This window comes from Lissotriton vulgaris, chromosome 8, assembly GCF_964263255.1.
Source record: "Lissotriton vulgaris chromosome 8, aLisVul1.2, whole genome shotgun sequence".
In the NCBI taxonomy this organism is placed as follows: Eukaryota; Metazoa; Chordata; class Amphibia; order Caudata; family Salamandridae; genus Lissotriton; species Lissotriton vulgaris.
The window spans coordinates 1,309,892,974-1,309,912,274 of record NC_141696.1 but is presented as its reverse complement, the minus strand read 5'-3'; the positions used below and the strand labels follow the sequence as shown (position 1 = coordinate 1,309,912,274).

General features: G+C 41.8%; 1 protein-coding gene across 1 annotated transcript in view; it reads right to left on the bottom strand.

Annotated features, from left to right (window-relative positions):
* Positions 1 to 4,752: 4,752 nt before the first annotated feature.
* The window catches only part of CWF19L2 (CWF19 like cell cycle control factor 2), a 1,214,198-nt gene continuing 1,199,649 nt past the window's right edge, over positions 4,753 to 19,301 (bottom strand). The window contains exon 18 of the mRNA XM_086935247.1: positions 4,753 to 5,964. Within this exon, the coding sequence (XP_086791373.1) occupies positions 5,827 to 5,964 (138 nt within the window). The 3' untranslated portion in view covers positions 4,753 to 5,826. The remainder of the gene's footprint in view (positions 5,965 to 19,301) is intronic.

The window sequence follows — 19,301 nt, the reverse complement described above, 5'->3', positions numbered from 1 at the left end:
TGCTTTTGATTCATTATGAGGCTTGTTAGCCCCTCCTTACTATGTCCATGCCGTCATTCCTCCCATGGGTATTGGCCCCTTTACTAGGTTGTTTCACCGGACCAGTTCATCTTTCTTTATTGAGTTTCTCCGAACACAAGCACGACGACATGCTTCTTTCAGCCGGCCCACCCAGTTTCAAGGCAGCGGGACAATTACATACGCTCCTGGGATAGGTCAGGAGGCTAGGGCTGGGGGCTTTGAAGGTGTCTGTTCACAGTGCAGGACTCTTGTTGTTCTTAATGAGGGGTCAGCATGCCGGAGACGTCAGCTCTATAACTCAGAAAATAACGCTATGCCTCCCTAAAATGTGCATGCTTGCGGGTAATGTAACCGGATTTATTCTATGTTCCACAGAGCTGGGTATGTTCGAGGTGGCTCTAGCAAGCAGTGTTTGGTGCATCAAACTGACTTCAACCACCCAGACTGTACCTTAGTTTTCATACGTCACTGCTCCAATGCTAGCAGGGAAGCCGCGCCTACGCCTCAACTTCAGAGGGCTCTCATTTTCCATAAACTGGTCAGGCTTCATTGTGGTTTTAATGTACCTCACGTCATTATAGTATTATTTTAAAGTGAGGGGTTTTGTTTTTATATTGCATGTAAAAGGTGCTGAACTTGTTCTTCTTGTGAAGCGCGCACACGGAGATGCACATGGTTTGATCGTGAAGTGCTTCCCTTTGCATAAATATGCTGTAATCATGACTATTTTCCCTTGATCATAGGGCGCTCACTTTGAGATGTTTGGTCATTCACCCAGAGCTGTTAAATTCACACGAATAACCATTGTTAGCATTGATAGTAACTGGGTACTCACTTTAACTATACACCATTGGTGAAAATGCGTGCAGTGTCTGTCTGCCCTCTTGTGGTACCAGTACCATCCCCTGCAGTGACTCTCAGACTTGGTGGTCGGACTTTCAAGAATGTTTTAAACCTTCCCCACTTTTCCTTCAAATCGACATATGTTGTGCTTTCGAAGTTATTTACACTGCGTCGAAAGCGGAATTCGGGTGGTGTGGAGTTTTTTTTATATATACTGATATCATTCTTAGAGGATGTAGCTTTACGGCTAAGGCGGCCCACCTCGAATCTGGGGAACCGGTTCGAGTCTCGGCAAAGACGCTCGAAATCCTGTGATTCTGGGCAAATCACTTAATCTCCCCGTGACTAGCAAACAATGAATGGGTGCGCCAATTTAGTATGAAGTGCATTTTGTGTTGGATGCATAATTAATTTAGGAAATACCGTTCTCTTTCATGTTCGTCAATTTGACATTAATTTCCCTTGCTCAGCCTTCACCTAGACACGGGGACCTACTTACAACATGTAGCTTGAACCTCTTATTGTTGTTCTTTTATTTTAATGACCTCAACTGAAGGTTAGGGCACTTTGTGTTAACCCATTTAAACATAGTGCGGATTGATTTGAGGTAATGGGGTAACGCAGATGTCAGTATTCTCGCAATCATTTATTCCTGAAAGGTCGGGCGTCTATTGCATGACAGAGCTCAGATGTCCGCGCCGGCTCTCTGTCTTGCTTCACCTGAATGAGCCTTGCTGTGTGCTGGTGACGTGAAGGGAGCTGTCAGGCAATCAGCTATTAATTCCTGACATTCATTTGTGCTGGGGTGAGAACAGGAAGCGACAAACGAAGGGCTCCCGCCACCCACCCCATTCGCCCCAACTTTTTGGCTTCTCACAATGTGTCAGTCCTGCGAACATTCCATTATATTAGTATTTCCGAAAGTGTATTGTTGGCAAAATGAAACTCGTTTTTTTTTTCATTTCAGGACACTAATTTGAGTCACAGCTTTAAAAAAAAAAATGTGTGTGCAACTTCTCGTCTGTCATTGTCCACGTGTTTAATAACACGACCAGGTTGAACGCATTAGGTCCTGCAGCAGGGGGTTCTCGTGTCACTGGCGGTACTTGTGTGTGTATGAATGAATGTAAGCATGCTTCGTGTAAAGAATGGATGCTGAAAATGACTATTAAACAAACTTGGTGTAAAAGCTACAGCACTTTGTTGCAGATGGCCGCATCTCTGACACTTACGATTTGTAGCTTGTAATATACAAGTTGCAGACTCCCAGTTATCCAATCCATTTGCTATGATGCTGCTTGGCTAAAAGTGTTAAAACATTCTATCTTAGTAGCTGAATGCAGCAGCAATTCAATGCTTATTTTAAAAATAAGTCAGTTGTTCGTCAAATGTTGTATTTGTTAAATGGCTAAACACTTATAAGCAGTGGTTAATTTGTAAAAATAAGTACTAGGGCTCTCGTCAGGAGGGAGCTTTGACCAGCCCTTTTCTCCACAGAACCAACAAACCATACAAGTGGGGAGACGACGGTGCATAATGGCCAGAGCTGCCGACCTCGGAGCTGACGAACCAGGTTTGAGTCTCTGCTTTGGCTCAACATCCTGTGATTCTGGGTGAACCACTTAATCAACCTCTGCCTAGCAAAAATGAATGTCTCCTTAACTGATGCTCTGGTGCCTGTGTTAATGATTAAGTGCCAGTGCTCAGCATCGGAAACCACCGGCTCAAACTAAGTACTGCTTATAAGGTCCAAAAGGAGAGACCGATTGCATTGCAAATGCTTGTTTATATAGATATTTAACCTGCACTCTGCACTAACTCTGTAAAGATGTACCTTATTTCTCCTTATCACCTACAAATGACATCCAATAAACCACATATGGTAAGAACCACCTGGCCTATGTAAATTCATACTCTGTCCCTCACTTTCCTTCTCTGTAATGTACATATAGTTAAGTTTGTGTTTTGGCTAAATGCCACCAGTATGGCATAGATCCTCCATAGTACTGCTAATGTATATAATCTGCGCTTGTTATTCAATTATAGAGGATAAAAGGACTACAAATATCATGTCTTAAAAGGTCAACTTTCTGACTACCACATTACATCAATAGTCGTATGAATCTACCACATTTGGCGAATCGAACTCTGTCTCTTGGAATGTGTCTAGCCAACTGCCATTTTGTAAATATAGAGCTCCTGATCTATGTAGAGAGAGGTGAGCAGGTGGTGCGCCTCCTCCTCCTCATCAGTGTCATGACAGCAATAGGTATGCCTTGAACAGTGACAGAATTGGATTTGAACAAAGCCTCTAGACTCTGATAGAACTAAAGTTGAGGAAGAGTGAGTATTAGGGGCAGGTTCATAATGACTGGCTGGCCTTTTTATTCTCATTGTGCAACATGGGGCTGGCATCAGATCAAGGTCTGAGTCTGGCATCTGGACTGGGTTTGGGAACGGCACAGTGGGCATTGGAACAGACTGAACAGGAGTTGATCTGGGAACCAGGGTAGAAGCTTGGACTTGGGCCTGTGAACGGGTTCGAGAGGCCAGCTGGTGTTGGGGGAGGTCCCATAGGCAGAAGTCCATCTTGCGGTCCATGTGGTTCTGTGGGCGCAAAGGCTCCCCAGAGGACTAGAAGCATCTGAATGATTTGCAGTATGGCCTCTTTGAAGGCTACAATGTGATTCAGAGTCAACCACAGTCTGGGGTATATGGAGCATACCAGTTGCAACTTCATGAATGGTTTGGAGTCAGAAGATGCCAGGGGTATCTTTTGAATTACGACCTTGAGACTCTCGCCAGATTTGGAGTGACAGCATTGAATTCCACTCAGCTTTCTTATGCTTATGTTCCATTTTTTCGACTTAGACTCATTGGAAGACTTTGAGCGGGAACGGGACTTCATGCATGTTGGTCCCCTGGACCAATACAGCTAGTGGTCTCACAAATTGGAGCAGGACTTTGACAACTGCTCTCACTTTCAGATCGCATTTGGGTTCAATAGGGCTCACTTATTTCACAACTTCAATTCGTGACCAGAGCTCCAGCACCACCAACACACTTAAGGAGAGTCCTTGACCGTTGTCTGTTTCCTGTAGTCTCGGCATGGCTTGAATCCTGTAACTTTCCTTAGCACACTGCTGAAAGAATTTTGTAGGTTGACATTAAATGGACAAAGTTAGAAGTGGAACTCTGGATTAGTGTTGATGGATGTAAAAAGAAAGGAACTGATGTCAGTGTGCAGGGGAGGTACTTATATGCAGTCTGCTCCGCCAATAGTTTGGCAGGAGCATTAACAGAATATAACTAACTTGGGTTTTCTGATTCAGGGGCGTGCATTGCTGTAGTAGGCTGGATATAGTGTCATTTGAAATTAGAGAATGGTAACAGTTTACCTTTGGCAATTCTTCAGAGCTCGAATAATGTTTTTGTTAGTAAACGTGCAACACTCTATATGTTATGTCACATTCTGCTTTTCCCCCAAAAAATCAAACATATGTTAAGACCTTTACTGTTTTTGTCTGCTGTGTGGATATGTGCTTTAAGGCCCTGAATAAAGTCCTTAGCAAGAATCTGCAGAGTAACTTACCGTTTTGTTTTTCTTTGCATCTGAGTAGAACAACCTGCCGCCTCAGCAGCGCTTAAATTATTCACCTTGAGCTAGCAGTTCTCTGGGAGAGCAGCACAACTGTAGCTTAATGGAGTCTCTCGAGGTCATTAATTTAGATTAGTGGCTTAATTAGAGCATGGTGGTATAGGTTGCTATGCATCTCCGGGTCTTGTGGACACATAGTGAGGTACGCTTAACACGTTATGCATATAAAAACACACTGCATTATTTACGCTACTGCGTCAAATGTTCCGTAATAAAATCAGTACAAAAATAATCTGTTTCGTTCATTTATTCCTATTTCAATTCTCCAATTTTACTCAATGCTCTTCGACGTACATTTAAAATCCATTGGCACTAAAAACCAGCATACACTCGGGGACACATGAAACGAGGGAGTCCGCTATCGGCGACGCCGTTACGAGTGTAAAATGAAATTACCACTCACAGTAACAGACTTCAGGAATGAACAACAGTGTGCCGCTACCACTGTGCACTGAGTACAGGAGGCAATACACGCATAAGTGTTGTCAAATAAAAGTACTGATCTACAACCAAAATTTGGTAGGCTACAATGTACCTAAAATATATAAACAATTTTTTAAAAAATCCTCCCTTCCTCTACACTGTATTTTCACTAGAAAACATTTTTTTATTTAAAAAAGCCATTGCATTCAATTTAGAACTTTGTAGGTGGATATTGTTGTTAAGCACAGAAAAAAGACTCGTTCCTGATGGGATTTAATTAAAGGTATCTTCAATAAAAGTATTAGCAACATCGCATGTGAAACAACTTTGACCATTGTTCGCTCACCTTTCACGTCCTCGAGCGACTGCTTAACAGGCTGAGCATACTTGTTGCCATTTCTTTTACAGTTTCAAACACTTTTTTAAGGTAAAGGCTAAGCTCTTGATTTTCAAAAACAATTGCGGACCCTTCAGCGAATAGCTACTCCGCAGACTACAGTCAGCACATCCATTTTTTCTTGCACCACTGCAATGGAGAATTTGTTGGCTGAATGCAAAAAAAGGTCATGAACCCGAATGAATTTGTCATATTTGGAAATCAGCAAGAATGTTCAGAAAAAGAAGCCATACATTACACGATAGAAATTAAATAACACTTATTTATAGTACACAGCCCTGTGAATATTTGTATTCCGGTCACCTATGTGTGTGCGCGTCAAGAGGCAGCTAAACAGAGTCACTGGCACGTGGCACCGTAGGAACAAGTAAAGTCAGCAGGCGCACGCTGCGTCAGAGGAGGCTACGCACACTTCCTCCACGTGTGCAGCTGGAGCCCTTCTTCGGTGTCCCTGCAGGCTCCATGGCGGTCACTGTAGGGAAAATCAGGACCCCTTAGTGAAATCATAAGGTTTCCACCACTGGGCGAACTGCAGCACCTTCTTCCTCTGGTCGTCGAAGTTTTCTCTCACCGCCTTCCTCCACACTCTTGGCTCGAGGTCCAGCATGCCGCCAATGATTTCCTTTAAAAAGAGCAGAATATAGGATGTTTGCAGAACAAGAATGCGAGGAATACATGGCTTTCATTGAATAAAGAGCTGGAAACCCTTTTGTGCAAGTATTTTTTAACAAATTCGATGAACAGGCAAAAGCAAGCAGTTTGCGTGCATTGCAACTTTCATTAAACACTCAAACTTGAAAATAACAGGCTGGGCACCTAGGAAAGAGAATGCTAAATCTTGAATTCCATCCCTGTTAATTAGCAATACAACACAAGACATGCATTTCCTATCTATAGAAGTATACGAATTAAGTGTACAGTTTAAGCATTCCCTGTTGTAGTGGGAGGATTTGCAGGAAATGATATCCAGAAACTTGAAGTGAGACTTCCAATAGGTAAGTATGAAAGGAATGTATTTCCAATTCTGTACAAAATACACGGAGTCCACAGCTGCGTGACATCAAGCACGCGGCAGAAGGTAAAACTGACCTAACTGCCATGTGCTACACAAGAAATAAACCCTACACATTTTAAAATGCAAACATGCATCTGCGCGAAGGCAAGAAGCATCTGCGCGCACACGCATGTTTGAAAAACTATAATAAAACAAGGAAAGAAAGGCCGCTCTGCCGCCCGCGGAATGTAGAGGCGCGAGAGCGGTGACACAAAGGAAAGCAGAAAGAATACCGCTCTCGCTCCGGCAGGCCGCAGAGGGATGATGCCATAAGGGGAAGGCACGGTACAACACCTGTCCATCAGTGTATGAAAGAATATCAAAGTATATGAACCCTGCGTACAGCATACCCACTCTCTGCCTAGCACAGAGTGCACACTTGAAGGTACAGTGCATGCTCTGAAAAGAAAGCACCGTGAGCGCCATACAACTTTCACGCGTGCTTAATTCTTAAACAAGGATTTCCATAGATGATATTCCTGCCATTTTCATCAAAGGTGGCAAACTGTGTAAGGCTATGCGGAGATATAAATGTCAGGCATTTACTTGGGTTTCTGGGACAGTTAAGAGGTTCCTGGGTATTAACTTATAGGGGTTATGCTGTTTACCTCGGATGACTCAGCGTGTTAATAATGTTGCACCACAGAGTGAATAAACAAGAGACTCCCCTTATGCACTTGACTCTCTTAGGGCAGGGATGGTCAGTAGTCAAAGCTTACTCCATAAGGTAACTCAATACTGCATAACACTTCACGATTGCAATATCCACTTAGGACTTTAATTGATAAAAATAACTGTAGTGGTGATGTATTTCTGTTTAGTATGTTTTGTCAATGTTTGCTTTATTGCGCAACTTAGAATGTAATTCTTATCACAGAATGTTGTCCTTTGAATGTATGGCGTCTTCTTCAGTCGTGTGTTCGATGGGCTTCAGCAGTTGCCTGTTGGACTCCGGACTGAAGAGGCACTCCTCCTGTGGGTGGAACACTTTGGAATAAATCTTAATTCAACTTTATTGGTCTCCTGGATTGTGTGCCTTCTTACCTCTACAATAAATTTAAGAAAAAATAAAGAAAATAGTACAGTTAAACAATCTGATGCATACAGGACAACAGGAGGTCCCAGCATCGTTCTGACCCATGTTAAAACCCTAATGTCGTCTACGCGGATGATATTTTATTTTACTGCTCAGATCCTCAAACAACTTTACCTTCCTTCCTTCATCAAGTATCTGCTTTCTCTAATGTATCTGGATATAAACTTAATACGGACAAATGTGAAATACTCCCCCTAAACCCATTATGCCACAAACATCTATTTGATACCTCTGGCTTCTCCTGGCAACCCTCTAAGATTAAATATTTGGGTGTCTGGTTCGCCCCTCGCCTTTCTGATACCCTCAAATTTAATTTTGAATCCCTCTCTACTAAGATCACTACTTCTACCACACGTTGGAATCCTCTCTTTCTTTCTTGGTGGGGACGCTTGGACTCCATAAAAATGATGCTAGCGCCTTTGGTTCTCTACACCATTTCTATGACTCCTATTCACATCCCAAATCATTACTTCAAGTCATTAGATTCTATTTTGCTGAAATTTTTATGGAAAGGAAAAAGATCTCGAATAGCTCTTTCTGTTTTGAAGAGGGATAAATCTATGGGCGGTGTCAAATTCCCCAATTTTAAAGCATATCATACTGCCTTTTCTTTAAAACAAGCTTTACGCTGGCTCTCTTCAGATCTTCCGTATTATCCTCCACTTTGGCTCACGCTAGAATCATCCTTCCTTCATCCCTATGACTTCAGTGAAGTTCTTTCCTTTTCCTCTAATGTCTCCTCTCTTCGATCTCCTATAATTTCTCGCACTCGCTCCCTTCTTCAGCCTTACTTATTATCCTCTTATCCTTCTACTTCTTCTATTCACACTCAACCTATTTGGCATAATAAGCACCTTCAAATTCGTAATCGCTCTCTCTATTGGAAATCTTGGCACTCTTGTGGTTTAAAATGGATTTCTCAACTTCTTTCTGATACTGATCCTCTCCCCTTTCACCTTCTTCAAGAACAATTTTCACTACCTTCCTCTTCTCGTAAACAATATTTATCGCTGATCCCATCCCTTCTCCAATATCTCTCCGCTCTTCCCAATACCAATTCTATTCCTATACCTCATCTTTCCATCTCTAATGCCCTTGACCAATCCCCCTCTGCTTCTTTTCTATATAAAACTCTACAATCATCGACTGAACGCCCTAAATCTAAGGTGGAGTTGGCTTGGGAAGAAGACTTGTCTCAAAACTGGCTCCCTATCTTTTGGGATAAAATTTGGTCTAAAATTCACAAAACATCTAGAGCTGCCAATACTACCCAAACCTTATTTTTTATTTATAATCGTACATTATACACTCCCTTTATTCTATCATCTTTCTCATCAGACACCCCTTCCACCTGTTGGTCCTGTTCTTGTCCTATAGCTGATTTGAAACACATGCTCTTTGAATGCCCTCCCATTCTCCATTTCTGGCATTTAGTTTGGTCCCAAATCCAAAAACTTTTCAACATCACTCATCCCTTTTCCATCCTTCATATTTTTCTAGGTTCCCTTTCCCCTGATCTTTCTGGACCCCACCTCAAACTCAAACTACTAGACCTCCTGATTGCCATAGCCTTTCATCATATTACATCACATTGGAAACAGGCTAATGATGTTTCCTTCACTGCATGGTGGAACGCAGTGTGTTTTAACCATCGTCTAGACACAAATTTTGTATCCCCTATTTCCCTAGCAATTAAACGTGACCTACTATGGATCCCCCCCCATTTCTCCATTACGCAATGTAGAAGTTCAAAAACCACCATGAGTGTTTTGTCTTAATATATATCAGTTTATTGATACACACTATGTTTTCTTATTGTTATTTCTAAGATTTATATTTTTAATGATTTTCCCTTCTCCTCAATATTCTTGCATTTCTTCAATATATATTGTTTCTTTTTACGTTATTTTTATGACCAATTCCACTGTAATGTAAGAGAGATGTTGTGTTTTTTATAACTTATGATTGTTTCTTCCTGTACTGCTTTACTGCTTTCTACTTCATTCCTTAATAAACTTCAAACTTAAAAAAAACTAAAAACCCTAATGTCTTTATTTCTCCCTCACACGAGCTGCTAGAATTTAGCTGAACATTGAGCCCTAAGGCCAATGTTATCCTGAGGAGAATGCTTTGGGTTTCGAGGGAAGGGGTTGTGTCGCTTACTAAAACATGGTTCCAATGAATGGAATACTACAGGGAAGGTGGTACTTAGGTTTCACTTTGAAATAGCTGCCTGTAGTACCCAAGGATACATTGAATAAATGTCACCTTTAAAAAATAGTCCAGGTTCACGGATTAAATGAAGAGGACATCTGATAACATGCCCTGCACCAAAAACACATCACCCAAAGCTTAGCTTTCGAAAGCCTAAGCTGCTCGCCATGTACACATAAGTAGCAAGGTAGGCCAGTCACCAATGACCTAGTTAAAGGGGCTCAATCCAGTTCTGGAATTTAGTCCAATTAGAGACCAAACTGGAGTCTATCACTTTAAAATGGTGCAGATGGAAAATAGGGGACTGGTTCCCACTAACACCTTTAGGTGCCTCTTAGAGTAGGGTCTTGTATATAAGTAGCTACCACTTGTGGTCAAGGAGCCCTCACCGAAGTCAATGAGCACATGAGAAGCCATTGGCATCTGGGCCCTTTACGGCAAGCAGTGACACGTTTAACCTGCTATATCTCCAAAACAGTACAGGCTAGAATAATGGTTCAAAAGCTTCCATATACAGGACAGCCTCAATCACCCATTGAGCGGGGGAATGCCACACTGATGGACTGAAGAAGTTCTGTTTTGTGTTACAATGAGTGCGAAGAATGATGTGTACTAATCCTGTGTGCTCACTGTGTGGTGACAAAGCTAAGAAAAGGAGTTCCATGGATTAGAGAGAGTTGCAACAATGAAGGCTCACCCTTCCACGTATGTGAAATCAATGGAGCAGCTCAATACTCCCTTGCTTCTCTTGGGCTGCGGCGACCTTGCGGGACCTGGGAAGTATTATTCCTTTAACTGACCTCATGATGGTCCTTCAAGTCAGCTGGACCTTGGGCTCTCTTTCCTTGCATCAGGTCACTCACCCTGGCAGGCACAGTCGAGTTTCTTGTGCAGGAAGTTAGCTCTTCCTTCTTTTCTCAGTTAGACAGCATGGACATTCCAGAGGCTTCTCAGAGTTGGGACCCATCTGAATGAAGAATGTAAAAATTGCAGTGGTTGCAATTTTAGCCCCACAGTCTTTAATTGCCCATCCCTCCCCCTTACCATGTACAAACTTCCTTCATGTTCGGTCGATGAACATGAGACAAGTACTGGCAGAGGGGGCTAATATCTCTTCTCTGATGGCCAAATAGAGAAAGCCAGGCCCAGAAATAAAGATTTTAAAAGTCAAGGATCATCCAATCCTAGACCAGCATCTCATACATTCTGGCCAAATGAGATCATTTCCACTCCAGTGTAAACAGTGAGTTCTTGTTTGGGCTGGCTCAGGTACTATGTGTATTTGTCTTATGTCCGGAGTCATTGATATGGAGTATTGCCACAACACAGCAAACAGGGAAGAAGTGGGGCTCCCTTCAGCAGGGGAAACATTGGTTAATGCAAATGGGAATTGGCTGGGTACCGCCCCAATGCACAAGATATTCCAGTTTCAGGAAGGAGGAGAAGAATGTGCATGTCCAAGCTGATTGTCCATGGGCTGGACTTTTCAAAATGAGTCCAAAATAGGTCGACATGTTGTGTAGCACACAAATAAAATACAGGCCCATACACTACAGACAGCCTTCATATGTCTTCCAGACATGAGCAAGGCATAAGACTGTCAGACCTTTTCAATGGGAGAGCCAGTAGGCAGGCTCCCACATGGATACAAGCAAAAAGGTATGTGTCCCCGAATTTAAACATGCAGGATCACTGCCAGTTATAGCGTAGCCTGAGATGAGAGGTCAGGAACCATTATCACACAGAAGGGGTTCAGTATGGGTGCCCCCCTAGAATTAGAATACAACTGGGATGTCGACCTAATGTACATTAAAGGCGAACATCCAATAGGCTCACGAGACACTGGAGCTCACGGGGAGAAAACACACAGGGCTGCCCAGCATTTAAAAAGATAGAGTGGCACAGCAGTGACAAAGCTATGCTGAGAACTTCAGCCCCATCTGTGATGCATATATACAAATGCTTACTTTAGTCTGTATAAACACTGCCATGGCCATTACCCTTTCATTTTGAGACTCTCATTCTGACTTGATAACCTTTTTTTTACGGTGTACTTATCTGATTGACACGTTTGTGTTGCTTTTTCTGTATTCCTTACCGAAATCCACCAACAGAAAAAGCCATTAAATAGGTTTGAAACTGCATTTAAACCAAAAGCAAAGAGACTTCTCAATGACATCAGTCAATAATGCAAGTATTGAATGCTCAAAGATCTGGTAAAGATGGACATTTGAGAGGGTTGCCTTGTTCCTCTCTTATTTGCATGTGTTGGACTGGTTAAGGCAATACTTAGATGTCCATGAGCATAACATTGTGTCATTCTGCTTCTGAACTTACATTTTAAAGTAATGGGAACAATTTTAAAACAAACAATTGATAACTTGTATCTACATATGTTCTACTATAAAGTTAAAAAACTCAACGTTATTTCCTTTGTGTATCTTTTTGATGTATGACTAAGGACTCTAGAAATATGTTGAAAAGCGAGTGCGCCAAGGGAGCAGTTATTACTTAGAATGCTCTGGGTACCTCTTGTGCTGCTCGTTTGACCATCTCCTCAGGTTATTTCAGGCTCGACAAGACTGTCACGAAAGATTCAAAGAAAAACACAATCCCTGGAGCTCAGGCTGGCAGCAATCAATCATAAAAAATGTTCTAATCATGTATAGGACCTGGGTGCTTTTAAGGTGTCTGCTATATTTGAATATTTTAGTAGTGCTCTGGTCATCTGGATATTTATATCCACATGGAACCTCACTGTTTCATCTTCTCTGCCAGTGCGTTTTCCACAGTAATTGCCCTGCTTACGGGTGTGTATTCATTTGCTTTTTCTGCCACTTAGCTGGAGACCACACTCACGGTCTTCAATTTTGTAGCGGAAAACCGAGTGGGGGACTGGAAGAGCAAACAACTTCCATCTCCGCTAATATCGTTTTTTCTCTGAGCCACCTACAAGCCACTGCACCATTTTCTTGTCCAAACCTGAATATTTTTTTTTTCTGACGTTAGCAAAGACCTTCTAGTCTCATGACAAATTATATACATAATATCCTTAAAATAGAGGGGCTTTTAGGCAGTCCTCTTCATCCACTGGTCTGTTCAACTGTGAATCACACACTGGTTCTGTCCACCATAGGATACAACATGGAGCCCACTTGAGCCTTTGGCAGCTTTGTCTATAAGTGATGACATTCTTCCCAACCACAGAGAAATCAGACCCTTTCAATAGCAGAAACTTGTGGGCTTCTTTTCAAAAGATGTTTTCAACCGTATTTTTACATTTTCAAGAACCAGGCAGCTCCCTAGGCACTTCTGGCAGCTCGCAGGTGAAAGTGCCTTACAACCATTCCAAAATAGCTGCCTGGGTGCGTGTATTCAAGCGAATACAAGATGTTCTTTGACCTTTTTTATTTACAAAAATATTAACAAAGGTGACCGAGTGTCAATGTTTGGTACTCTGGAGTAATCCTGGTAGATGTGTTAACATGCTCCTTAATTAGGCAGGTAAAGAACCAATGTGGACGATATGCCATCTGCAACCCCAATCATAACAATTAAAGATGAACCTCATTAAACAACTGCTGTTAGATCGAATATATCTTTTCTCTAAAAATGCCTTTGTCTTTTATCTTCGTTTTCCAAAGTTTATCAATAATACTGAATGTGTGCAGGAAGAGTTATTTGATTAAAATAGATTAAAAAAGAATAGTTCCAATGGTCAGACCTCTAAGTTATAATTTAAGAACAATGGATGTCTGACTTTCTCGCTCATGATTTTGGAAATCGACTGGCTTTCTCTAGACTTAAAAATATTCAGAAAGAGCTTCACCGAAGCACTAGTTGCACGAAGTTGCAAATTGTTAAGTTAGTCAGCGCCCATATTTGAAGTGTGGTTAGCAGTCTTCTCTTTCTCAAAAGCATACCATTGTTCTCAGTTCTGGAACTTGTAACAAATCTAAGCAAACTGTGGCACAGCACTGTATATGTGTCTATCCTAAAACACTAAATGCACCCACCTCACATGTGCCACGCCTTTTGGTCTTAAACAAAACTTTAGGCAATAGAGTTTTTTTTACTGCTTTAACTTGTGGTCGCCATTAACAATACACGAGTTAAAAATACAAAGTATAGGAAAAAGATAGAAAATGGCAGACAAGTTGGTACAAGGTCATGAGGAAATAATTTCAGAGTGCCACCAAAGCAAACTAGAGCCTCAGGTTTACTGCTACAATCCAGATGGAAATTCGTGAAAGAATCATATGAGTCAGCAGAACCTGTTGTCTTCTAGATGACCTTAACGTGTTTTTTGAGGGGGAATGTAACCAATAAGGTTGATGCTCTGGTTAAACGGGCATTGGACCTTTCAAGGGTCTCATTAAGTGGTCAATTTTACTTGCATTAATTACGATTTGTGGGGCCACCACGGATCTAATTTGTCTCTCCCAGAGATTTTGACAGCTTAAATCTCTGTGCGAATATGAGGAATTACTGGGGATAATCAGACTCAAAATTAACAATTCACCAGGAGTGTGTTATTATTTTGGGAACTTGGACCCTTACTGGCGTAATAAACATACTCTGTGTAGCTCTCAACACAAGTCTCTGTGAAACTTTGCTAAACCCCTGGTAGCTATGGTAGTAGTAGCAGAATATTCCCCAGAGAAAAGGTTGTTAAAGTAGCACCAACAATTTTAAATCAAGAAAAAACACAATAAAAATCCCCAACCTAATCTAAGAAAAAATAGAAGAAACTGCTAACCAAAAAAAGTTGTCAAAATATTTTAAATCAGATAAAGGGTACTGGACAAATTATGTTTTAAAATTTAAGGTAACAAGCACCTAGGAAAAGTAGAAAACCAATGCAAAGGTTGACCATGAACCAGATTCTGTTTCAAGCCAACCACAATTAAGTGGAGGTCAGATACTCAAGTGAGGTCGTACTACTCACAGTTTTTACATTGTGACTTAGCCTTCTTTCTAGGGGTCAGAAACATGTTAGTGGTCCCCCGACGTCTGATGCGTCATCTTCGAGATCCCATTGAAGCAGTTGGTTTTGGCACCACAAGCTCCCATTAGAACAAAGGTAAGTTTCACAGATGCCAAGGTCACTTAGCCCCTGGGATAGATTTGATGCCTCAGGCCGGTCCAAGGTTTTACCTTTATACTTGGGCACTTATTTAGTTTTCGAAATCCTCACGCAGGGTAAGGCCGGAAGATGTAGCCAGGCAGGACTCCATAGGCAGGATATCCTTTAGAGTGTGGTGCTGCTTAACCAGCCTTCAGAGCAGTGAAAAGCTCCACGTGGGATGGACCCAGTTTTCTGCCCACCCAAGGTGTAAACTCACTGGGAAAGCCTCAGAAATGTGTCGTGGTTTTCTAGAGACAGAAGTCCCACATTTTTCAAACTGCTGGGAAAGTTCCTTTTGGTCACTCTTTCACTTCCCCTGGTCCTCATGGCAGGCTTTTAGGCACCATGTGTCTCTTAACCCTTTCGATGCTGATGACGAGCTCAGCTCGTCATCACCCACGGGTGTCGTGTGCTGATGACGAGCTCAGCTCGTCATGGTGCCACTAAAATGGCATTTTCCAGCACAGGGGGGGGGGAAACGCCCAGCAGCCATGTGGTTAAGTGAGGGTGTCTGTAGGGTCTAGTCTTCAGTGGTCAGCTGGGCCATCTTGGAGTCAGGAGTTCTTCTGCTGTTTATTTCCCTGGAGGAGTCAAACAGGAGGCCAGCCACTTGACCCTTGGAGAGCAGTTCCAATTCGTGAGAGCCAGCAGCAGTCGGGAGTCCTTTGGCCTGGTTTTCCAGCATTACCTTATTTTTCAGGTGTAAACTTTCTAGGTCCTGGAATACTCTGAGGTAGTAGTGGTGAAATGACAGTTTTACCTTGTGCACGGACCTTTGATTGGAGACTTTTCCCTACCAAATCCTTTCCACTCTCGAGTCCTATGACCATCTCCTTTTGCAGGGCTTCCTTTAAGCTTTACCCTAAAAGAAATTCCCAAAACCCTATCTCGAAAATGGCTAAACCCTTTTTCAATCAGAACAGCCTACAGCTCCCCCTAAACCATTCCGGTCTTTAGATGAGGACTTCTACCTCAGTCAGGGCCTAGAACTGTTTTCTCCCTTTTGGGACTAGAGTCAGAGAGTCTTTAAAGGTCATGGGAATACATGAGAGCAGACCCTGCAAGCCACATTTAGCATCTCCAAGTCAAAGAGTTATAGTCAAGGCTGAATTTTGATCTGGCAACTGTTTCTGCACCTTCCCATATGGTTAATCCCTCTTACGTGATTAGTTAGTTGTTGACAACACACCTGCTTTCCTCTGCCCAAAAGCCAGGGTATTGCCATTTGGACGGCAGGGTTGTACCCTCCAGCCAGGAACGTGTATTGGCCTCCAAAGGTGATACGAGTTGCAGAACTGGTTCTACACCATTTTTAGCTCAAGCAACAACAAGCCCATTGTAATAAAGTTACTTTTCTATTACAGTTATCAAACATCCGATTTCACAGTTAAATTAGATATTTAAACCTGAGTGGGAAATAACATTTTTGCTAGCTTCTGACAGACAAAGATGAAAATTAAGGGTTTGAATTTTAACCAGGCTTGTGCATGAAGTGTCTAGCTAAGTCCACGCAGTGATAACAGCTTGTAGACGAACTTACAAGGCACTTTTTTGGGATAACTTATTTGTTTTCTTACAAGGCAAATAATCAATTTTTACCATGCGTCACTTCACTGCTTTTAAACTGCAGCCCAGCCAAAGCACAGTGGTGGTTCTAGCAGCCATAAATTATGGGCGTATATGCGACTTGTGTAAATACACACTGCAGACCATACATGACATTTAACATAAATGTCACGAGTGCTTTTTCTGTGCTAGCTGCTATAGCCCTATAGGAAAGGTGAATAAGCAATTAGGTAAATCAATGCCTAATACATGCTTTAGGGGAAAAGCACATGTGCTACACTACTGTGCAAAAGTGGTATAGGGCACATAGTCCAAAATCGAGCAAAACTAGAATTGAAAGAATTGTGGAAGGGAACCATCAAACAGTATATAATTTCCCATACCCAGTAATTTCTCATTTCTAACTCTCAAGGTTCCCACTTGTAATCCCCCAGTAACTCCATCCTCCGAGTTATAAGTAGACTCAGTATTAACAGCCACAAATTCAGTGAGCTTGTAATGAGCCCCATTCGCAAAAGGGAAAAGGATAAAGGAGACCACTCAGAGGTGTAGGCGACTATCTATGGAGAGTACAAAGAAAGCCTACATTACAGGAGAATTACCTTCATGTCTGAAGATAGGAGAGTATGAGTATGATACACATTTCCTGGAAGCATATACTGTCAAATCACAAAGCACATTTGATATCCAAGTTGTGAAGAGTTCCTTCAACAGAGGAAACATGGTATCTGGAAAATGTAGTTTAATAACTAACAGTTAACCTTGAAATCAGAGATGATAACCAGACTTTAGGAGAGGTGTGTTCTTCAGTACCTTGGTATGAAGCTTATGAAAAACTCCCAAAGGCTGTGCACATGAAAAGAGCTTAAGTTCTGGGACACGAAAAGCTGAATGAATGGCAACTATAATTGTTTGTTTCCTGTTCATTAGCAGAAAGTGACTAAAAGTTGTAGACTGAAAAGAGAAGTTTGACGGCATGGACATAATTGCAAATCTTATCAGTGTTATGAAAAAGCATCACAAAGGTAAACATGTTTCCAAACCGAAGACTGTCATTGCCAATAGGCGAAGTAGAAATCCTATAAATGAATAACAGTCAGCAACAAAGGAGGGCAAAAAAAATACCACCCACTTCTAACAAGAAAATGAGAAAATGGATACATCTAATTTACTCAATAGAAACAAAAGTTGACTGCCTATCTAGGAACCAATAACAATAAAAAGGTAATTTCTGTCGCATGAAGCCCTTGGTTGTGATACATATATGGATTTCTGATGGACTAAAGCTAATTTTCTGAAAAGAGACTTCTAAGATCATCAGATTTGGTAATAGTGAGAACACACATCACAAAAGGCTATAGGGTTTGGACAAGAAACCATCTGTAGGAGTGAAGGATGTCAATACAATTATTGCTGTGGTGCTAAAAACAATCAGGGTAACTCTATCAAAAGAACCGGCATTGAAGAAATGTCACGAAATATTACATTGCATTCTGTCCTTACCAAACTTGTGCCCAGAAAAAAGGGGAGATAGAAAAGGCATAGTAGAGATGAAAAACAAGATAGAATCCAGAGACAAGCAGGCCCCAGACACCTCCTGTGTTGTCGTTCTTTTAAGAGGAGAAAAAAGGAATACGTGTCCACATCTGGCGGGAGGAAACAATCTGTTCTGGATCATTACAAGCAAAAATGCGAACGCAGAAAATGAAAACCATCTTGTTAGCCTGCTTCCACCATGATCCCTGCTCTGGCTTAATTATGAGATGAATGGGCGCCAACTCAAAATCTTTCCCTGACTCCAACCCACCCTCTACTGTCACCTGCACATCAGGTGGCAAAATTCAGGACCTGATTTAAATGTGGGCATAGGACAGTGGTGGAGAGAGAATAGGTGAACTGTTGTGCTGCCTTCTTGGACCTGAGAAGATCCGCTTGGCTGCTCCACTATAATGGCTGTAACAAGATACTTTCTGATGCTAAGCTTAGCGTAACGATCCTATGTGTGACAAATACCACTCATATGTCTGGTGCGCTAGCCAGAGCCATACAGAATTGGATGAGCTGTTGCTCTGGCATGTAAAAAGTGAGTAAACCTCGAGGTAGGAGGGAAGCTCAGCTTGCCTATCACAATGAATAATCTATTCTGGTACCATGTCTTTAAGGCAGTGTCTGTAAAATTAGAAAATTATTCCATCATTTATGTTATAATCAATGAGAAGGACGTCAGAGAACCCGTCTCACTGGTGCCTTACTCTTTTGTAGAGGAATTGATTAAAAATCAACAAGGTGGAAGACACTGGGGATACGGGCCTTATTTTACTTCAATGACTAGCACTCAATACAGTAAGTTGTTTTATTCACTTTTCAACAAAATTAAAAAAAAGTCCAAAGTATTATTCTTATGATGTCTTGGACGTGGAAAAGGAGAGCTAAAATATAATGATACTGCTAGATATATTCAGATGTGTTGTCATTTCTGGTAGGTGTCATGAATCACCTCAGTGCAAGGTTGGTAATGTTTGACCATCCCTAACAACGTATGGCATTCCCATAACATTTCTTAACAGTCAGTCAGCCTTTAGGGAATATTTTAAGATGGTCTGATATGCAGGGAAAGGAATGGTTTCTTAACTGTAACTTCTTTTCTCTCGCAGGGGAATTTCCATGATAGTCATAAGTGCTGAATAGTCCCGCCCATGCGCTGGGACCCCGGAGCAGTTGAGAAAAACAGACAGAAATTGAAGCCTATTTAGCCAGGCCACTCTGGCCAGATTCTTCATCCTGAAGAGAAAAAGGGGCCAGAATAAGTAAATTTGAGATAAGTTTAGTGTCAGTAGAAATATCTCACAAACCCTTTTTAATCTTTATGATACAGATGAAGGGAGCAGGGCAGAGAAGCCT